Raw genomic sequence first — 21,490 nt, 5'->3', positions numbered from 1 at the left:
GATTTGCAACTGAAATTCGACGGCAAAACATTGACATTCTACTGATTTGCAACATGAAGTAGAAAACCATTCACAAACGGGAACTTTGTATCCAAGCATTATTTCATGTCTTACTTATACCACCATACCACAGGTCTGACAGGCAATACGGGGGTGTCACACCACCGATTTAAGTTTTGGGTGAGTCTGAAAAGAATATTGGTTGGGGCAAATATTGGATTGTCTGAGGAAGAAGATTGGATTACTTGCTAATCTCATGATCGTATTCCCACCTCATGCTCGTTGCAACTAGAAATCAAGAATCTTAAAATGTATGACTGATTTAAAGAATTTAATGTGTCATGATTCAGTGTACTTTTCATATGTAATATAGTACAGCATGGATTGCAATGCAAACACAGCATAGCAACCAGGGCTGGACTGGGATCCAAAACCGTCCCTGGCAAAGTGCTCGGCCGGCCCCCCCAGGGCTTGGGGGTGCCGCCGAGCTCTTTGCCAGTGCGGTTTTCGGCCGATTTTGTTACAGAGCGGTACAAAAGGGGGTGGTGATGGACGGAGCATCAGAACCAATCAAACACTCACACCCAGTCAACAAATCTGGGTTTGATCCATCACCGTTCTTTAGCCCACTCTGCCACCCCAGTTCAGACATGGCCATATGCAAATCAGTCTGACCCTGTGCCTCATGGGAACAGTCCAGCCTGAACTGCCAAGCCATGCCTTCCCTGGACCGGAAACAAGCTACCTAGGACCGGTTTCTGGCATTTCAGCCGTCTTCAGCCAGGCTTGCTTGAATCCAGTGGCAAAGTGAGCAAGGGACTCACGTCTGAGCATACCCTGCCAACTTATGGCGAACAAAGCGGTACAAAAGGGGGTGGTGATGGACGGAGCATCAGAACCAATCAAACACTCACACCCAGTCAACAGATCTGGGTTTGATCCATCACCGTTCTTTAGATCAAACCCAGATCTGTTGACTGGGTGCGAGTGTTTGATTGGTTCTGACGCTCCGTACCGCTTTTGTACCGATTTTGTTACAGGGCCGATTTTGCAGCTATGCTGCAAAAACGGCCCTGTAACAAAAATGGCCCCCTGGGGCACAAAACCGGCCCCCACCCGTGCGGCGCACCGGGGGATTGCCCGGTGCCCGCTACGGCCAGTCCGGCCCTGATAGCAACCTCTGAAAAACATTCCAGGGACACTTTAAAGCATAGGCTATCAACTACTAACTTGAAAATATACTACACTCACTACCCCAAAGGTCCACCCACTCAACCCAACCCACATAATTTGCATAATTTAACTACTACTTTAACACCTACTAATCAGATTATAGGGTATACTCAATAGAGAGAGAATTACAGGGAATTGAGACTGGAATTTCAAACTTGATGCCAAAGTAGCTGAGTTTGAAAAATGTTCCTATTCAGCTGCATTGGAGAATATTTCCAACTCAGCTACTTTGGCCTAAAGTTTTAAATTCCCATCGCAATTCCCTGCAATTCTCTCTGAAGTGTAATTGCTGGGCATGTCCCGGGATAGTGAATTACCCATTACAGTCTCCAACTTGCCAGGACTGTCCCAGGAAAAACGAGACAGTTGGCAGCTATGTGCATAGGATAGACACACCAAAAAGCCAATAGCATTAGATGACAAACAATTATTCCTCTAGATGGAACCAAAGCCCACTCTATGTATATGGTAAAAGATTTGTAACAATAACTATGCAAACAGATGCACTGTCAAGCCAGACATGAAACAGCCTTAAAGAGCCATCTACTGCTACTAGAAGACAGAAAGTAGTTACTGCCTCCCACGGCCCTGAAACGCACTAAAATATGTGTCTTTGCACTTTTGTCAGTTTTTGAATATGTACTAAGATTGCTGTCTTCACAGTTAATGTTAACACAGCAGCACTTTGGTATGTACATGCCGTACTGACATTGTTGTTGGAAATATTACATCAGCGACACAAATTAATAGACACAGAATGCTTGCGTAATGTTTATTTACTATTGAGAGCTATGAATTCCATTTTCTCTCAATGGTGTTGTACCATCACTGAATCCAGAGCATCTAGGTTGATAGTTTGCACAGTGGAGATTGTCTGGGAAAGAAACAATTACAGATTTAGGGGCATATCTACAAGGCGGCGATAAAAAATGATCGCCGCTTTTGCGGCTGTTTTCGGCCAAAAAGCGGCAATAATTTTATCGCTATATCAGCAAGGTCACGCTATCGCGTGAAACCTTGCCTTAGCGCCTGAATTCCGAACGCCCATCTTTGCATCTCTAATGAGATGCAAATTGGGCGTTCCTCCCCAGGATAACGGGAGAAATGTCGCTAAGCGACATTTCTCCTATTATCAAGCCTCAAGCAAAGCAGCATAGTGACAAGAAAAGAAGCAATAACCTCTGTTATCGCTACTTTCCTTACGCCTGCTTTGAAACTGACTTAGCCATGATATCCTATGGAAGGTGGATATCATGGCTAAGTATGTGAGGCCCCAAACTTCGTGGGATTATCGCTGGTTTTCCAGTGATAATCTCATGGTAGGCAGTTAGCGCTAGGATTTTTATCGCTTTAGAGATAAGCGTTGCTAATAGCACGCTATCTCAGTGATAAAAATCCACGTTAGCCGGCGATAATTATCCTAGCGCTAAGTGCGCTTAGCGATAATTATCGCTGGTTGTTGCTGATATGCCCCTTATTGCTTAATGATGTAGGGGCATCTAAAGATCTGCCCTTGTTAGAGGTACCACTTCCATCCCAGACTTCCCCAAGCCTTAATCTCTGATGTGATGAGGTGGTGCAGACGACTTTCAGGAGATAGGCCTCATGGTCGTCTCTCGAAATCCCCCTCACCTCGCCCCACCGCCCCACCGCTCTTACCTTCAACGGCCGAGGCTGCTGCCTGCAGTCTTCTCCTGAGGTCAGTCACTATTGGCCCTGACATAGAAGATTTAACCTGCACATGTGTGGAATTTCCTATTTAGCACACATGACCATGCTCACATGCAGTCGTTCATTTGGCATGTGCAAATCCACGAAAAAGTCTGGTACACATTCCAGTGTCTGCAGCACATCAGGTTCTAGTTCACTGGTCATCAGCAGTGTAACCCCTGGTACAGCAAGATGTTATAGTCAAAGTTATAGTCTAAGTTCATTGGGACTCTAGTTGCCTTTAATAAAGCAAACGTTCGAATTTGACACACTTACCAACATAATGTATCACCCATTGTGCAATCATCAGACTTCAACAACAAAACACTTTCACTCAAATGCATCATCATCTGTTACAAAGAAAGCTTCACTTGAAAAGCGATAGTCAGGAATTCAGTAAGCACCAATGCTTGCCACAGAGTGTGAATATCACATGTATTATCTAGCTCTTGAAAGATTTGGTGAGAGCTCTTGTGTTTTTCTTATCTTCTGAAAGAAACCTAACCCTATATGTGCTTCAAACAGGGTGAGAAGATTAACTCTTGCCCATGAAAATATTTAGTTTAGTTGCAAATTCATTTTTTCACCCAAATATTCTAAATATCACAGTTATGTCATGAGAGCAGGTAAAATTTAAATGAACCGCAAATCGTGTTGCATCTTGTCAAATATTTGATGGCTTGTACCTTTAAATGCCCCGCCATACTGTTTTACGGGTTTGTGCCATGAGACAGGGTTTAAAACAAGGGTGGCTTGTGAAGATTAAATGAGGTAGGTCATGTTGACTTCTGTATTGTTGGATGCAGTATCGAACACGTATTACTGAATCAATTTTACCCTGAGGTCCTCATTACCAGTGTACCATTCTTTCCTGACTCCTGCGTAAACTCCTGCTTGCACCAATATCAGAATTACATGTTGTGGGGATAATTACTCCACTACCTGCAATTTTTCCCTTGCACAAACATTTCGGCAGGTCAAGCCTGGGAGAAAATGCCAGGTAAAAACCGGTACATATTATGGCCAATTTTAAAAGGTTAGGCTTGGAATAGGTTAAAATGATCATACCTTGAAAATCCCAATCCATGGGAAAACTAATTTTACAGATTTGCTTTATATCACATTCCTCTTACGCCACTCACAATGAAGATTGCGGTTTAAGGTAGTTTGGGACACATGCATCAACTTAAGGAATTGCGATTCCTAAATAGCGATTTTTAAGGAATCGTTATTTAGGAATCACATTTCCTTATGCATGTGGGAATCACAAAATACATTTTGATTCCTAAATATTACCTAATAGCGATTTGCAAATTGGTAATCGCTATTAGGTAATGTTACTCCATTCATTCCTATGGGACTATAGGCCCATAGGAATGAATAGGAATGCATTCGCAAATAGCAATTACCAAATTGGTAATCGTAAATTGCAAATGCAATTCCAAGGGTGCCAGGGGGCCTAAGGCCCTCTGATGCATTCCCACAAAAAGGTAAGTGTGCACATGCGGCGCACACACATGCCCTGAGGGCTTGTGTGTGCGCCACATGTCACTTTGAAAAATTCACTTTTGTGCATTTTTTCAAAGAATTTGCAAATTACCATCAACTTGAAGTTGATGGTAATTAGCATTTCCTAAATGCACAGTTTGCATTTAGGAAAGGTTTGATGCATCGCCTTTAGGGGATCGCAATTTGCGATTCCCTAAATACTTTCGCAAATTTAGGTAATCGCTAAAAAATTGTGATTACCTAATTTGCAAATGGAAATGGGTTCATGCACCAGGAAAGGGCTTTTTCGGTGTCAAACGCGCCAATTCTGCCAATCGGCCTGTTTGTGACCGGAAAAAAGCTTAACACATGTGGCTCTGTCTATTTTTTCCATGAAAGAATAAACCCTGTTGTTGCTGAATAGCATTATGAGTTATAGCTGTTTCGTTGTAAAACAGCATTTCTATTTACAGGGTTCTCAACCTTTTTTCACCTACTCATTACTAGAACACAGGGACCCCCACTGAATCATTACTGGAATCTGGGGACCTCTTCCCCCATCGAGTCATTACTGGAAGTTGGGGACCCCAACCTCAGCATTGTCAATGATTTGAACCGCAAAACAATACACAAAAATTGTAGAAAAAAGCCTTTAGCGAACAAATATACAAATGATGACACATTCTATTTAATTCGCAAACATATATAAATAAAAAAAGTTGTAATTTTAACAGAAAGGTTGGAGCTTTTTCTAAATTTAATTGAGGTCACTCATCACCCATATTATATTCTGATGCACTTGGACTGCTCCCATAAACAATCTGAGGATACTAATTTACTTTTTAGTCTCCGAATTTTCAATTCTTTCACATTAACAGTAAGGTTTACATTTTTTCAATTGTATATTTAGCTTCTTTATTTATATACACTTTATTTGTCCGTTAATTATTTAATTTTCCAAGTAATTGCCGACTCCCTGAGGAGGATTTGTTTCCTCCTAGGGGTTCCCAGACCACTGGTTGGGAACCACTGCTCTAAAGCATTTCATCCATCATACATCAATTATTATGTAAATGAAAATGTCATGCTACATTTAAAATAGTGCCTCAGAATGAGAATGTTTCATGCACTTCACCATTATAGCCATAAGATCTTGTAAAATAAAAATGTTAATGCCTTGAATTCAGCATGCCATACTGTATACTTTAATCTTCAATTACTACGTAGTTCTATGCTGAAAGCTTTTTACTAACTAGATTATTTTGTACTTTGAAACTCTCAATGATATTTCTTACATATTAGGCCATCACTACGTTTTTATTTACCCCTTCAGTATGTTGATGTGGATTCATCCTGACCTTTACCAATCTCCTTTTATATATCTTGTGTTTTTTCATATAATACACTTTTCAGTCCTTCAGTGCTCTATCATGTGCCCAGTGGTTCTTAAGGCATCAGGGATATGGGTGGTTTTCGACACTCCCTGATTAATATCATAAATGAAATCAGCTCAGAACTGCTCAGTGATGTGTACCAACAATTGAGTTTTCTGACATCATATGAAGTTGCTGTCCGGATAGATTTGCATGTGGTTAAAGTGAGTTTGTGTATTGGTTTTGAAGGTAGTTGACAACTGATGTAGGGCACCCAGAAACCACAGCTATCACCACTGTTTGCTCCATATGTTTTTATTTTCCCAAAGGACAGAAGTCAAAAGAGCTCCTCCAAAGGGGAAGACATTAGCCAAAATGTAATATTACATTTACTGGTTCACTTTTTTCAGAGGTGATCTGGCCGGAGAATCTGCGAGTACTGGACGTCACCACCAGCAGTTTCCGACTGACATGGCCAAGGCTCTTGTTCATTAATACTGGATATTATCTGGTGGAATATGCACCTGTATCTGAGCCTCATCGAAAGGTGAGAATGAACGTGACTGGGGACCAGACCGGAGTGGTGGTGAGGAACCTGGCTCCAGGCATTAGCTACACCGTCACTGTCAAGCCTGAGTCCAACCAATACATCCAACCTCAAACTGTGCAGGTCACCACCTTAAAAGGTAAGCTGTGATTGTTGGTAGTTTCATAACCAGTGGGAGTTTCAAGGACAATTTCAAGAGGCCGGTCACGACCTAGGGAGAGCATTCAAATAGAACTGTCTGCATCAAGAACATTCGGGAAGCAGTACTGGGGCACAGTAATTGATTTAGTGTCTCATAGAGGGAACTTTCTTGTTTGTTAAAAAAAAAAAAAAATACACTTTGTCCAACTACAACTCCAGGAAACATAATTGAGAGAAAATTATTTTTTTCCCCTCTCCTTCTCCTTCCACTTTCTTGCCTTCCATCCCTTTCCCGTTCTTTCCTCTTAGCCCTTCCTACTCTTCTCTCCCTTTTTCCTTCTTGCTCACTTCATTTTTTAGTTTCTTTCCTTCATTCTACTTCCCTGAAGTGATGAGCTAGGCTGACTCAGTTTCTTATTTTTTTCTAATTAACATCAAATGGAACTTGCCAAATTCCATTATAGTTATCTATGGAATCAATATTGTTGTATATTTGTATTGAGAAGTACATGTCAGTATATAATAAATACATAAAAAATAGACTTAAGCAATGCATCAAATTATGGTCATGAAATAAATTAGTATGAAATGTTAACTTCCCAGATTTCTAAACTGAAAAAATCATATTACAGATATCAAAAGATACAGTATCTGAGATACTCAAACAACCTGGAAAGGAAGAAAAAGGAAAGGTGGATAAGGGAGGCATGATGCAGATTATATACAATATGTAGTAAACCATATCTTATAAACAGAAGATAGTAGAGATAATATCATACAAATCCACAAATATAACATTTCAAGTGGAGATATTCCTACTAACTCAACAATTCCCAATAGGTGAATAATAAGTCCTAATTAAAATAACAGTGTTAATGGCTAAAGCATCAACAGTCCTAATGATAACAGCAACAGCATGAATATAAATGATGATGATATTGAATTAACAAGGAGACAAAAAAGAAAGGTACTCCTGCATGTATTTCCAAATTAGAAGGAAAAATCTTAAATATTACCAGAAATAGAATATGTATTAGCGAGAAAAGGTTTCCAAATTGGATGAAAATTCCAACATTGTCCTACAATCTGTAAATGAGTTTTTCAGATGATGCCATTTTATACATTTCATTAAGCCATTCATCATGTGTGGTGTTCTCCAATATATTAATATACATATTTTTGCTACATTAAGTGGAATGGCTATCAATCGTCTTGTATGGTTTGTTAGATTTGGGAGATCATTAACATCATGTAATAGAATTCATTTTCTGTTATGGGAATGGACACATGTATAGCTCTGTGTAGAGAGGAAGTTATGGAAGACCACTATTCCTTCAAAATTGGACATCGGAATAAAATCTGTAGTATATCGTAGTCCTCCTGTGGGCACCTCCAACAGGTAGATTGGTGTAGTAAACCTGCTGTCTTGAGTTTTTGTGGTGACCAGTACCGGTTATGAAGAATTTTGTAGAGTGTAAATGTAATTCTGGCCTCTCTGATTCCTTTATCCATGTTCATAATAACATCCGCCCATTCCTCATCAGAATAAGCTACAGTAATTAACCCTTGCCATTTGACATAAAGTTGTCCTAGCACTGGGCATGAGATTATAAAATACTGAGACTATGCCTTTGAATTTCCCCTCAATGTTTAAGTATTGTAACACTGGGGAATCCTCAAGTATTCAGGGATATGGTCCTAGTCTACGAAATAGAGCTTGTTTTAGTTGCATTTCCCCTCTTGGGAGCTAGGGAGTTGAAATTCTATCTGAACCATTCCAAAGGTTTTAAGTTCACCTTCTAAAGTGAGTAGGTGATCCAACATTAGAATACCTGCTCTCTTCCATATATCCCAGAAAATAGTCTGTTTACCTATTCTAATATAAGCGTTATGACATATGGGGGCCTTTTCATGTAGTCTTGGGTTATTCGTAAGGAGTTTGTGGGCATGGAGCCAAATCTTAAGCATAGATTGAATAATTGAATAAAAGGGTTGGAAGTTTGTGAAGCAGGTGATTTATGAGTATAAAACATTTGTAAACCTGAAGTTGCATGTACAGATTGTCTTTCAAGGAGAATCCATAGTGGGGGATCATCCTGTCTGGGCCAAAGATAAACAATTGAGATAAATGGAGGGGTGTATAGTAATGCTTAATGCATCATAAACGAAGGCCCCCATATCACCTGTGAGCAATTAATTTGGAAATTTTAAGTCTAGGTCTCAGAGATCCCCAAATAAAGGTTTTAATACCTCTGTCGATATCTCTCAATATTCATATTTTAACTGTCAAAGGCAACATACCTAAAACATAAGTGAAACAGGGCACTATGATCATTTTCACTGCCTGTACTAGTCTACCCCAAAAGGACAGGTAAAAGTTGGAAAAAATTTTATACTCTGACTTCGTTTTGCCAATAAGCGGATCTAAGTTATCTTGATTCATATTTTTCCAAACCTGTGCTGCTATAAATACCTAGATACTTTAGGCGATCCGCTTTCCATTGAAAATGATAGCCTAAAATTGCTGCTTTTGTTGTACCCCCGGACAATGGGAGAGCTTCCCTCCTATTCCAATTGACTTTGTAGCAAGAAATGGACGAGAAGCGAGAAATGGTAGAAATGAGTGTCGAGAGGTAAGAATGTATATCATTAAGTGTGAGCAATATGTCATCTGCATATAGAAGTATTTTTGAGATCCCTGCCAGTGTGGGAATGCCTGCTATTTATGAACACTGTCTTATTGCCGCAACCAGCGGTTTAAGTGCAAGAAGGATTAAAAGGGGCGATAAAAGTCAACACTGGTGGATTCCTCTCTGTACTAAAAAAGATTTTGAAAGGAAACTCCCACAATTCACTTGTGCGGACGGTGTCTCATATAACCACTTGACCTTAGAGATATATTCATTACCTAATCCCAACCTATGTGATGTACGGATATAGCTCCATTCAATACAGGCAAAGGCCTTCTCAGCGTCAAAGGATAAGGCTACTCTGTCTTCTCCAGCATTTTTGGAAAGCCAGAGTATGTGAGACTAAGTGCGTAGATGGTTACGAGAGTTTCTGCCTGCCATGAATCCCACTTGAGAAATATTTATGAGTTTAGATATAACTTGTTTGACCCTTTTAGTGAGAATGGTGGCTAATGTCTTTGAATTTGTATTCAGAAAGGAAATTGGACAATAGCTACTGCAGTATAATTGATCTTTCTCAGGTTTGGAAAGGACCACTATGATAGCTTTATTTGAGAGTGAGGAGAGACTACCAGTTTCCTCTGTTTCTTTATAGGCATCATAAAGGGCGTCTATCTAGGGAATCATTGCATTATGTGTAGCTCCTTTCCATCGCTAAAATATGCATCTGTTTATTTAACCCGTTGACATATTCTAGTGCCACAAATTCCTTCCGATATTGTCATTGAGTTTTTATTGATGCAATTTCTATGTAGTTTCAAATCCTCACTCACAGTTTTAAGATTTCAAACCATCAATATATTGGTGCAAATCATCTCTGCCCTTTCTAAGCTCCTTTTGCATATATTGAGTTTTTTTGTCTTTCTTCATATTCTAAACTTTCCAGCCCTTCACCATGTGCCCACTTGTTACTAAGGTATCAGAGTTAAGAGATGTGAGTGACGCTCACTATACAACATCACAAATTAAGTGAGCTAAGAACTGCTCAGTGATATGTATCGAGGGCAGAGTTACCTGGCACCAGCTGCTGATACCTTAATACCTTACTGTGTGGTTAAAGTGAGTTGTGAATTTGGAAAGTTTATAGACAACTGATGTAGGGTACTAGGAACTACTCATAGCTAGCACTGCTGTTTACTCATGTATGGTTGCATACTCCCAAGGGGCAGAAGTCAACACAATATTTCCATGAAGGAAGATGGTAGTAAAAAGGTCCTCTTAAATTTATTGGTTCATTTTTTTCAGAGGTGATCTGGATAGAGAATCTGAAAGTGCTTGATGTCACTCCCAACAGTTTCCGACTGACATGGCCACGGCTGCTGTCTACCAATACTGGATATTACGTGGTGGAATATGCACCAGTGTCTGAGCCTCATCCAAAGGTGAGAATGAACGTGCCTGGGGACCAGACCGGAGTGGTGGTGAAGGACCTTGCACCAGGCACTATCTACACAGTCACCGTTATCCCGGAGTCCAATGAGCAGTACATCCAACCTCAAACTGTGCAGGTCACCACCTTGAAAGGTAATCATCCAGTACATCTGATGTGTCCAATCTGATCAAAATAATATAGTAAAATAAATGGATCACAAAGGGGAAACATAAACTACCCCAGAAAGAGATTGTTGTTAAACGTTTGTCTGTGTTCCGTCATCATTAGAGACTTACCAAACCATCATAATTAGAATGAAGCTGCATACCAGCAAGCATAGATGAAAAGTTGTGCATCTTATCTAAGAGACTGGTAGAGACCTATTTGCCATAGTGGGTTTAAAGGGCAATTTCAAGAGGTAGAGCATGGCCTAGGGATTAGCTCTTTCTGGCCCATAGACAGGTTCACATATTTTGGCAATTAGGAACCAGGACTGGGACAGGGTAAATACTTTTCTGTCTTATTTAGAGAAGACTTGCATGTGTTTTGGGTTTTTTGTGTAATGCGAAAAAACAATAAAGAATAGATATTGTTTAACTAAAATTCAAGGATATACAACAAAGACTATACTTTTTTTGTTTTTTTCTCTCCACTTCTTCCTCTTTTCTGCCTTCCAACTCCTTCTCACTGTTCCCTTCTTGTCCTTCCTTACCCTTCCATTTTTCTTGTTCCTACTTTTTTTCGCCTTACTTTTCTTAAGATTTCTACACTGAACCAAAAAGCACGAAATTTACTAGTTCAATTTTTCAGACATGACCTGGACAGAGAATCTGAAAGTGATTGATGTGACTCACAGCAGTTTCCGATTGACATGGCCACAGCTGTTGTCCATCAATACTGGATATTACGTGGTGGAATATTCGCCTGTGTCTGAGCCTTATCGGAAGATGAGAATGAACGTGGCTGGGGAACAGACCGGAGTGGTGGTGAGGAACCTGACACCTGGCACTAGCTACATAGTCACCGTCACTCCAGAGTCCAGGGGGCAGTACATCCAACCTCAAACTTTGCAAGTCACCACCTTGAAAGGTAATCATCCAGTACCTCTCAGTGTTCATCCTGGTCATATTTATACTGTAAAACAAATGGACCCCAAAGGAGAAACATAACCTACCCAACAAAGAGGTTGTGAACTGATGTTTGCTATTTTTAGATATTCTTTCTGACATCAAATTCTTGATCATTGGAATGCAAATATTTAATATCAGTTTTTGGTTATCTATAGAATATTTTATAAATATTATTGGTAAATGTTCTTTTTTCCCATTGGGAGAGTTAAGGACACTCCAACAGAAAGGTCCTGGCCTTCAGATGCCATTTAGAAAGGACTTTGGAGGATACAGCCAAGAGCATTTGTGTGTGGAGGAGAACCTCAAATGCTGACAGGGAGTAATTGTCTTTTGAAGAGTGGAAAAGAAATAGAAAAGAACAGGACTGGTACAATAATTCGCCTCACGAATGGCTACACCCAAGAGCCATTGGTTGTAGAAGATTATTGAAATGTTGAGAGAGGTCTGTGCCTGTTGATCAATTGTGGTAAAGATCCAAAGTTCTTTTGTGCTTTTTAAGCAAAGTATGCCTTCTCAATTGATCAATCCAACAATACAGTAACACAAAGGACAGCTGACACGTGTTTCGCCCGATTGGCCAGCCAGCCGAGGGCTTTTTCAAGGCTGATATGACGATACACCACAGTGTTATTCTGCAAAACAGAGGAATAACCAAAAGTATGAATGATTCGTGAGCAAGTTGGTGTAGGTAGTGCACAAAATCAAATGGAAACAGAGATTGTATGTAAGTCTTCTCCTGAGGTCAGTCACTGCCGGCCCTGACACAGAATATTTAACCTGCACCTGTGTGGAACCTCCTATGTAGCACACATGACCTTGCTCACATGCAGTCATTTATTTGGCATGTGCACATCCACAGCAAAGTCTGGTACAAATCCTAGTTCCTGCATCACTTCAGGTATCCAATTCATTGTGCAGCAGCATAGCCCCTGTTACACCAATGATGTCAAAGTTTTAGTCTAAATCCCAGAAACATTGGGATTCAGGTTGCCTTTATTAAAGCACTCTTGTGGATTTGGCACATTTACCACACCTGTTGTGCAATCACCAGACTTCAATAACAAAGCACTCTCACTCAAATGCATCAACTGTTACAAAGAAAGCTTCAATTGAAACGCTATATTCAGCCATTCAATAAGGTCCAAAGCTTGCCAAATAGTGTGAATATCACACGTATTATTTAGCTTTGGAAAGATTTGGTGAATCCTGTTGTGTTTTTTATCTTCTGAGTGAAACCTAACCCTCTATGTGCTTCAAACAGGGTGCCTTGAAAATCTTTTGTTTCATTTTTAATGCCAATTCAAATTTTCACCCAAATATTCTAAATATCGCAGCTATGTCAGGAGAGCAGCCAGAATTGAGATGAACCATAAACATTTAGCATCTTGTTTCTGGTTTGATGCCTTGTACCTTTAATTGCCCCACCATACTGTTCTATGGGGCTGTGCTCTAAGAGGCAGGGTTAAAACAAGGCTGGCTTGTGAAGAATAAATGAGGCAGGTCTATAAAATTAAACCAGTGCATTCATCTTGGCTTCTGTATTGCTGGATGCAGTATCGCACACGTATTCCTGAATCAATGTTATCCTAAGGTCCTCGTTACAAGTGTCCCATTCTTCTCTGACTCCTGCGTAAACTTCTATATGCACTGACATCAGCATTACATGTTGTGGGATAATCACTCCATTAACAGTAATTTTTCCTTTGCCTGTACATTTCGGCAGGTCAAGCCTGGGAGAAAATGCCAGGTAAATACTGGTACATACTATGGTCAATTTTCATGGGCAAAACTTGGACTAGATTACAATTATCGTACCTCAAAAGTTCTGATCCCTGGGGAAACAAATTTTACAGGATTGATATTTATCACATTCCTTCTGGGAAACTCATAATGAAGCCCAGGAGGTGAGTGAGTTTGCTTTCTACCATGAAAGACAAAATCCACTGTTGTTGCTGAATATCATTTTCAGTTGTATCTGGTCCTTTGTAAAACAACATTTCAATTTTCCAAAGCATTTGATCCATTATATATCAATAATTATGTGCCTGAAAATGTCATGCTACATTGAAGATAGTGACTCAGAATGAGAATGTCCCATGCACTTTGCCTTTATAACCATAAGATTTTGTAAAATAAAGTCATTGAATACAGTATCCCATACTGTAGAATGTAATCTTTAATTACCACATAGTTCTTGTGGCCCTGGTGTTGCTAAAAGCTTTTTACCGATAAGATTCCGTTGTCTTCTAAACTCTCACTGATATTTCTTAGATATCATGCCATCGCTATGTTTTTATTTACCTCTTTAGTATGTTGATGTAAATCCATCCTGACCTTTACCAATCTCCTTTTAGACATCTTAACACACCTTTCAGTCCTTCAGTACTCCAGTTTGTGCCCAGTGGGTCCTAAGGTATCATAGTTATGGGTGGTTTGTGACACTCACTGGCTAACATCATAAATTAAATGAGCTAAGAACTGCTCAGTGATGCATACCAAAGAGAGAGTTTTCTGATGTCATGTGAAGCTACTGTCTCGATAGATTTGCAAGTGGTTAAAGTGAGCTTGTGTATTTGTTTGAAAGGTAGTTGACCACTGATCTAGGGCACCATGAAACACAGCTAGCACCTCCGTTTGCTCCATATGTTTACATATTCCCAAAGGGCAGAAGTCAAAAGAGCTTCTATTAAGGGGATGATAGTAGCCAAAATGTAATATTAAATATACTGGTTCACCTGTTTCAGAGGTGATCTGGACAGAGAGTCTGAAGATACTAGACGTCACCCCCAGCAGTTTCCGACTGATATGGCCACAGCTGCTGTCCATCAGTACTGGATATTATCTGGTGGAATATGCACCTGTATCTGAGCCTCATCGAAAGGTGAGAATGAACGTGACTGGGGACCAGACTGGAGTGGTGGTGAGGAACCTGGCACCAGGCATTACCTACACAATCACCGTCAAGCCGGAGTCCAACCAATACATCCAACCTCAAACTGTGCAGGTCACTACCTTAAAAGGTAAGCTATGATTGTTGGTAGTTTCATAACCACTGGGAGTTTCAAAGACAATTTGAAGAGGCAGGTCATGACCTAGGGATAGCATTCAAATAAAACTGTGTGTATCATGAACATCCAGGAAGCAGGACTGGGCCATGGTAAATGATTTAGTGTCCTATAGAGGGAACTTTCTTGTTTGTTTTTTGAATGAGAAAAAAATAATTACAGGCTACACTTTGGCCAACTACAACTCCAGGAAACATAATAGAGAGAATTGTTTTATTCTTTTTTTTATTCTCTCTCTTTTTCCTTCCACTTTCCTGTCTTCCATCCCTTGCCCATTGTTCCCTCTCAGCCTTTCCTAACCCCTCCTACCCTCCATCCCCTTTTTCTTCTTCTTCCCTTAATGTTTTACCCTCTTTCCTTAATTCTTCTACCCCGAAGTAGCAAGCGAGGCTGTCTCAATTTTTATATATATTGCTAATCATCATCCAATAGAACTTGCCAAATTCCATTATAGTTATCTCTGGAATCATTGCATTGTGAGTAGCCCCCTTCCATCGCTCATATATGCATTCATTTATTTAACTCGTTGACATAGTCTTGTGCCACAAATTACTTTCAATTTGAGTTTTTAGTGATGCGATTCCTAAGTAGTTTCAAATCCTCACTGATAGTTTTAAGATTTCAAACCATCAAAATACTGGTGTAAATCCATTCTAGCACTCTCTAAGCTCCTTTTGCATATATTTAATTTTGTTGTCTTTCTTCAGATGCTAAACATTTCAGTCCTTCAATATATGCCCACTGCTTATTAAGAAATCAGAGATACGTGTTGTGTGTGGCACTACTGAACAACATCACAAATTGAGAGAGTTAAGAACTGCTCAGTGTTATGTCCCATGGGCAGAGTTCCCTGACAACAGGTGCTGCTAAATTCTAGATAGCTTAATGTGTGGTTAAAGTGAGTTTGTACATTTGTAAGGTTTATAGACAACTGATGTAGGGTACCAGGATCTCATAGCTGGCACAGCTGTTTACTCATGTATATTGTATACTCCCAAAGGGAAGAAGTCAACAGAATCTCACCAGGAGGGACGGCAGTAGTAAAAAGGTCCTTTTAAATGTATTGGTTCATTTTTTTCAGAGGTGATCTGGATAGGGAATCTGAACGTGCTTGATGTGACTCCCAGCAGTTTCAGACTGGCATGGCCACGGCTGCTGTATACCAATACTGGATATTACGTGGTGGAATATGCACCAGTGTCTGAGCCTCATCGAAAGGTGAGAATGAACGTGCCTGGGGACCAGACCGGAGTGGTGGTGAAGGACCTTGCACCAGGCACTAGCTACACAGTCACCGTCACCCCGGAGTCCAATGAGCAGTACATCCAACCTCAAACTGTGCAGGTCACCACCTTGAAAGGTAACCATCCAATACTTCTGCAGTGTTCAATGCGATCAAAAGTATATAGTATAATAAATGGATCACACAGGGGAAACATAAACTACCCCAAAACGAGATTGTCGTTAAACATCTGTCTGTTTTCAGTCTTCATTAGTGACTTTCAAACCTTCATAATTAGAATGAAGCTCAATACCAGCAAGCACAGATGAAAAGCTGTGAATTTTATCTAAGATACTGGTGGAGGTTTATTAGCCATAGGGGATTTAAAAGGCAATTTCAAGAGGTAGGGCATGGCCTTGGGATAACATTCAATTAGCTCTTTCTGGGCCATAGACAGGGTCACACATTTTGGGAAAATGGGGAGCCAGGACTTGGGAAGGCTAAATAGTTTTCTGTCTTATTTAGAGAAGACTTTCATGTTTGTTTTTGTTTTTTTGAACGAGAAAAATATTAAAGAACAGATGTCATTTAACTAAAATTACATAATATACTACAAAGGCCACTTCTTCGTCTTTTCTGCCTACCAAACCTTCTCATTGTTCCCTTCCTGCCACTTTTTCAGATATAATCTGGACAGAGAATGTGAAAGTGCTTGATGTGACAGCCAGCAGTTTCCGACTGACATGGCCACCGCTGTTGTCTATCAGTACTGGCTATTATGTGGTGGAATATGCACCTGTGTCTGAGCCTCATCGAAAGGTCAGAATGACCGTGGCTGGGGACCAGACTGGAGTGGTGGTGAGGAACCTGGCACCAGGCACTAGCTACACAGTCACCGTGACCCCGGAGTCCAGGGGGCAGTACATCCAACCTCAAACTGTGCAAGTCACCACCTTGAAAGGTAACCATCCAGTACCTCCTCAGAGACCAATCTGGTCAGATTTATACTGTAAAACAGATGGACCCCAAAGGGGACACATAAGCTACCTAACAAAGAGATTATTATCAAACGTTTGCTGTTTTCACTTATCCTTTCTGATATCCAATTCTTGATCATTAGAATGCAACTATTTATTATCAGTTATTGGTTATCTATAGAATATTTTCTGTATATGATTATTGAAGGTTTTTTTCCCCATTGGAAGAGTTAAGGACACTCGAACAGAGAGGTCCTGGCATTAAGATGCCATTTAGAAATGACTTTGGAAGATACGGCCAAGAACATTTGTGTGTGGTGGAGAACCTCAAATGCTGTCAGGTAGTAATTCTCTTTTGAAGAGTGAAAAAGAAGTAGAAAAGAACAGGTCGGGTACAAGAATGTTTGCCCCTCAAGGCAGAGTCAAATTATAACTGCCACTCAACCCACACCTTGTCCAAGGCAGTTTTCTCATACCTGTAGAACACCCCATATAGGTCAATCCTTGAATCATCTCAGTTCAAGAACATTGAGACGTGAGAAGAAAAAGTCAGTTGAAAGTTTTTGTACTGTTAATATTCCAGAACTGATGACTGATAACTGAACACTGTAAAATGAATGGATGGTATAAAGCCTCTAAAATTCACATTGGAGATCATAGTGGAATGAACAGCGGCGGAGACTATTGTTGGAATAACAAGACAATCTTTCTTATATACTGAAAAATATATTTAAATATGATAAAAAATGACTGAGACGTGAAAGATTTTGAAGGAATGATAAAAGAATAAATATTGTATTGCCCTTTAGGTAAAATTGAGTGTGAAGAGTTATTAAATTAAACACATGAACGTCTAAGAAGTTATAGAAGGCTTCGCCAAGTGAATGTAGCTGCACCTCATATTTTATTCAATATAATGAGAGAGAAATAGATCTTGATTATTTATGGTTATTGAATGTTTGAAGTTTAAAGAGAACTGGAGGAATTTACTGCAACACTTTGATCCCCCACAATGGCCCTAGCACTTTCAAATCTGTTATGAGGGTCTTAGCAAAGATAAGGCTACTGCAACTGAAGCTATTCACTAAAATTCACCAGACGAAGAGGAAAGGTGGAAGTGTTCATTGCTACACAGGTAACGCCATATTGTGTTACTATCAGAGCCTTAATGCTGTAAAATGGCCTTCCCCTGACAGCCGTGCAACAGAAAAAGCAATACAAAGTCCTTTCTAAATATTTTGACTCCCTCAGCCATTACATACCCATAACCATATGCATACCCCTCCTCAAAAACATTTCTCATTTTAATGACAGTATTTGCATTTGTTACATTTGATATTGTGCTAGATTGGAGGATACACTGACATTTTATTTATTTATTTATTTTTTTGAAACCTTTATTACAGAATGCAATAGATATACAAGTATGGGCCTACAACCTTCAGGCCGGCCGCTAGCAAGCAGTGGGACCATAAAACACAGTTATAAAACACAAGCGGCAAGTGGTAAAGGTCCCAGAAGTCGAAGGACGCGTTCGCGGCCACACCGTCCAGACCCCCCAAATGGCGGTTCCATTTTTTAATGAAAAACTACAAACAAACCCACAAGGCAGCAGAAGTCTAAGCAGCATTATGTGCTCCCCTCGGGAGGACCCCACCGATCCACAGGAATAGGGGGGGGGACGGGCCGGGACAGAAACAAAGTGGGCATGACGACACAGAATCAAGGTAACAAGCAGACTAGGGAAACTGGGCCGCTGCCAAGTCAGGCGTCAGTGGCGGGGTACAAATCCCGCCACGATAGGAGTTCCAGGGGCCCCACACCTTCACCCATTTCCCAGGCTTACCTCTCGCCACATACACTACCTTCTCCCGAAACATACACCAATCCATGTTGTCCTTCCATACTGAAACCGTTGGTGACCTCTGGGAGCCCCACAATTGTGCTATGTCACGCTTGGCCACCATATATCCCAGTGTCACCCACCACGTTTGCGGCACCGTGTAATCAGTCGGTTCCCACACATTCAACAGACATCTCCTAGCCTCGGGAAACAGCGTCACATGCGTGACCGCTTGCAACACCGCATGCACACCACGCCAGAACCGCGCCACCTCCGGGCATTCCCACAAAGTATGGAAGAAGGTCCCTAACAAACCACACCCACGCTTACACATCCCATCCACGGCATATCCCATACGCATCAGACCCGGCCCCGTAACGTATACCCTGTGGAGTATTTTGAGCTGGACGAAACGAAGGCGGGCCGGTATGGCCACCTCTTTCGGGGAGGCCACCGCAGATACCCAGTCCTCGTCATCCAGCTCCAATCCATCGGCAACCCATGCCTCACAAAGGCCAGTCAGCAGTCCCGAGCGATCGTTGATGAGCTTTTTATAAATCAACGAGATAGTGCCATCCGGTACATGCCCGTCTAGCACTCTATCTTCCAGAGGGGAGCACTCCGGGATGGACGCCACATCCGGGAATACAGAACACAGCGCGTGACGAACCTGTATATACCGGAAGTACTCCCTGTCCTGCAACTGGAATTCCGTCTGCAGCACATCAAACGTTTTAAATCCCCCCCTCGTCCAGAGATCGCCCACCCTGCTGATGCCAATCGTGTCCCACTTATCAAAGCCTTTCGTGGTCCACAAGCAGCCCAATTGCTCAGATGCATACAATGGCGTCGCCCGGGTCAACCGATCCTTCCACCCCATCGCCAAGTTTGCCGCGTGCCACACCCGTACCGCGACCCGTGTAGGACCCATCAAACGTGCGTCGAGCGATCTAGAGTAGAGCGCACGATTGTAGTCGCCACCCGGCAACAACAATTTGTCCATTTCAAAAGCCGGGTTAAGGGCGGGCCCATAAAGCCCGTGGTTTATCGCAGCCAGCTGGGAGGCCCAGTAATACCGCTTGATGTCTGGGAGGGTGACCCCCCCGTCATACCACGGGAGCGTCAGCTTCGCGAGGGCGATACGCGGCCTCCCATCCCAAAACAGTTGGCGCTGCAGACCCTCCACCTCCCGAAAGTAGCGAGCCGGGACGACATCCATCGTGTTTTGTAAAGCGTATAAAAAACGTGGCAATGACATCATCTTAAACAGCGCCGCACGGCCGAGCGGCGAGAGCGGCAAGCGCCTCCAACGCGCCACATCCTCCTTCAGGCGCTGGAGGGGGGGGAGTAGGTTCTGTTTATATCGGGCCGCAGAGTCCAGGGTAATAAAGATACCCAGATACTTAAATCCCTGCGGAGCAACCTGGATAGGACAACCCCGCGGAAGGAGAGGAGCCTCCCCTGAGAGGACATATACACAGGATTTAGCCCAGTTGATGACTAGGCCGGAGTTGCGGCCAAATGAACACAATACATCAACTAACACAATCAACGATTCACGCGGGGAAGCAAGGTACAAAAGAATATCGTCCGCGTAAAGGGAGACGCGATCCTCATACTCAGGAGTCCATCGGAGACCACGAATCGAAGGGTGCCACCGCAGCCACTCCGCCAGGGGCTCCAAGGCGAGCGCAAAGAGGAGCGGCGACAGCGGGCAGCCCTGCCGCGTGCCCCTGCACAATTCAAAAGGAGCCGATACTCTACCATTCACCACCACCCGCGCCAGCGGTCCGGAATACAACAATTTCACCCAGCCAATGAATCCCGGGCCAAACCCAAACTTCGCCAGCGTCGCCCAGATATACGGCCACTCGAGCGTGTCGAACGCCATAGTGGCGTCCAAGGACGCCAAAATGGCTGGCTCACGTATGAACGGGACCCTCGCGAGCACCCCATGCAGACGCCGCAAGTTAAGCGCGGTGTTGCGATGAGGGATAAAGCCGGACTGGTCCTGATGGATCAGATCGCACACCACGCTGACCAGCCGATTAGCCAGCACCTTGGCCAGAATTTTCGGCTCCGCATTCAACAACGAAATGGGCCTGTAAGACGTGACCCGATCCCGCGGCCTCCCCTCCTTGTGAATAACCACAATAGTGGCAAGACGCTGGTCCAGCGGGAGGGTACCCGCCGAACGGGCCGCGAGGAACATATCACGGAGATGCGGAGCCAGTGTATCCGGCCGCAATTTGTACAATTCGATGGGAAGGCCATTAGGACCCATGGCCTTGCCAGAGGCGACCGAACGTATGGCGAGGGCAATCTCCTCAGATGTCGGAGCCGCGTCCATCAACAATTTATCCTCCTCCGAAAGGGAAGGCAGCGCAATATCTTTAAGCAGGGCGTGGGAATCCTCTTCCGAGCGGGAAGATACCGGGGAATACACCCCGCGAAAATACTCAGCGAAGCAATCAACAATTTCCTCCGGCTCAGTGACACACACACCATCCGGTCTCTCAACCGACGGGACAACTCGACTCGCTCTCTCCTTTTTATCCAGCCACGCAATCAGTTTACCAGCCTTATCACCCACATCATACAGTCGCCCCTGTTGCTCTCTACTCAGGCCCCTGGCCGCCTCTGTGACTAGGGCCTTGTAGTCCGCCTGTTTGAGTCTGAGAGCATGCAGTTTGTCGTCT

The 21,490-nt window shown here is 42.3% G+C and overlaps 1 protein-coding gene across 2 annotated transcripts in view; it reads left to right on the top strand.

Annotated features, from left to right (window-relative positions):
* The window catches only part of LOC146868234 (collagen alpha-1(XII) chain-like), a 324,949-nt gene that overhangs the window by 223,245 nt on the left and 80,214 nt on the right, over positions 1 to 21,490 (top strand). For both annotated transcript variants that reach the window (XM_085609539.1, XM_085609543.1), the window contains 6 exons: positions 6,215 to 6,490; positions 10,428 to 10,706; positions 11,365 to 11,643; positions 14,429 to 14,704; positions 15,831 to 16,109; positions 16,654 to 16,932. In XM_085609539.1, the coding sequence (XP_085465665.1) occupies positions 6,215 to 6,490; positions 10,428 to 10,706; positions 11,365 to 11,643; positions 14,429 to 14,704; positions 15,831 to 16,109; positions 16,654 to 16,932 (1,668 nt within the window). The remainder of the gene's footprint in view (positions 1 to 6,214; positions 6,491 to 10,427; positions 10,707 to 11,364; positions 11,644 to 14,428; positions 14,705 to 15,830; positions 16,110 to 16,653; positions 16,933 to 21,490) is intronic.

Source organism: Triturus cristatus, chromosome 1_2 (genome assembly GCF_964204655.1).
Source record: "Triturus cristatus chromosome 1_2, aTriCri1.1, whole genome shotgun sequence".
NCBI classification, from domain to species: domain Eukaryota; kingdom Metazoa; phylum Chordata; class Amphibia; order Caudata; family Salamandridae; genus Triturus; species Triturus cristatus.
This window is presented reverse-complemented; position numbering and strand designations above follow the sequence as displayed.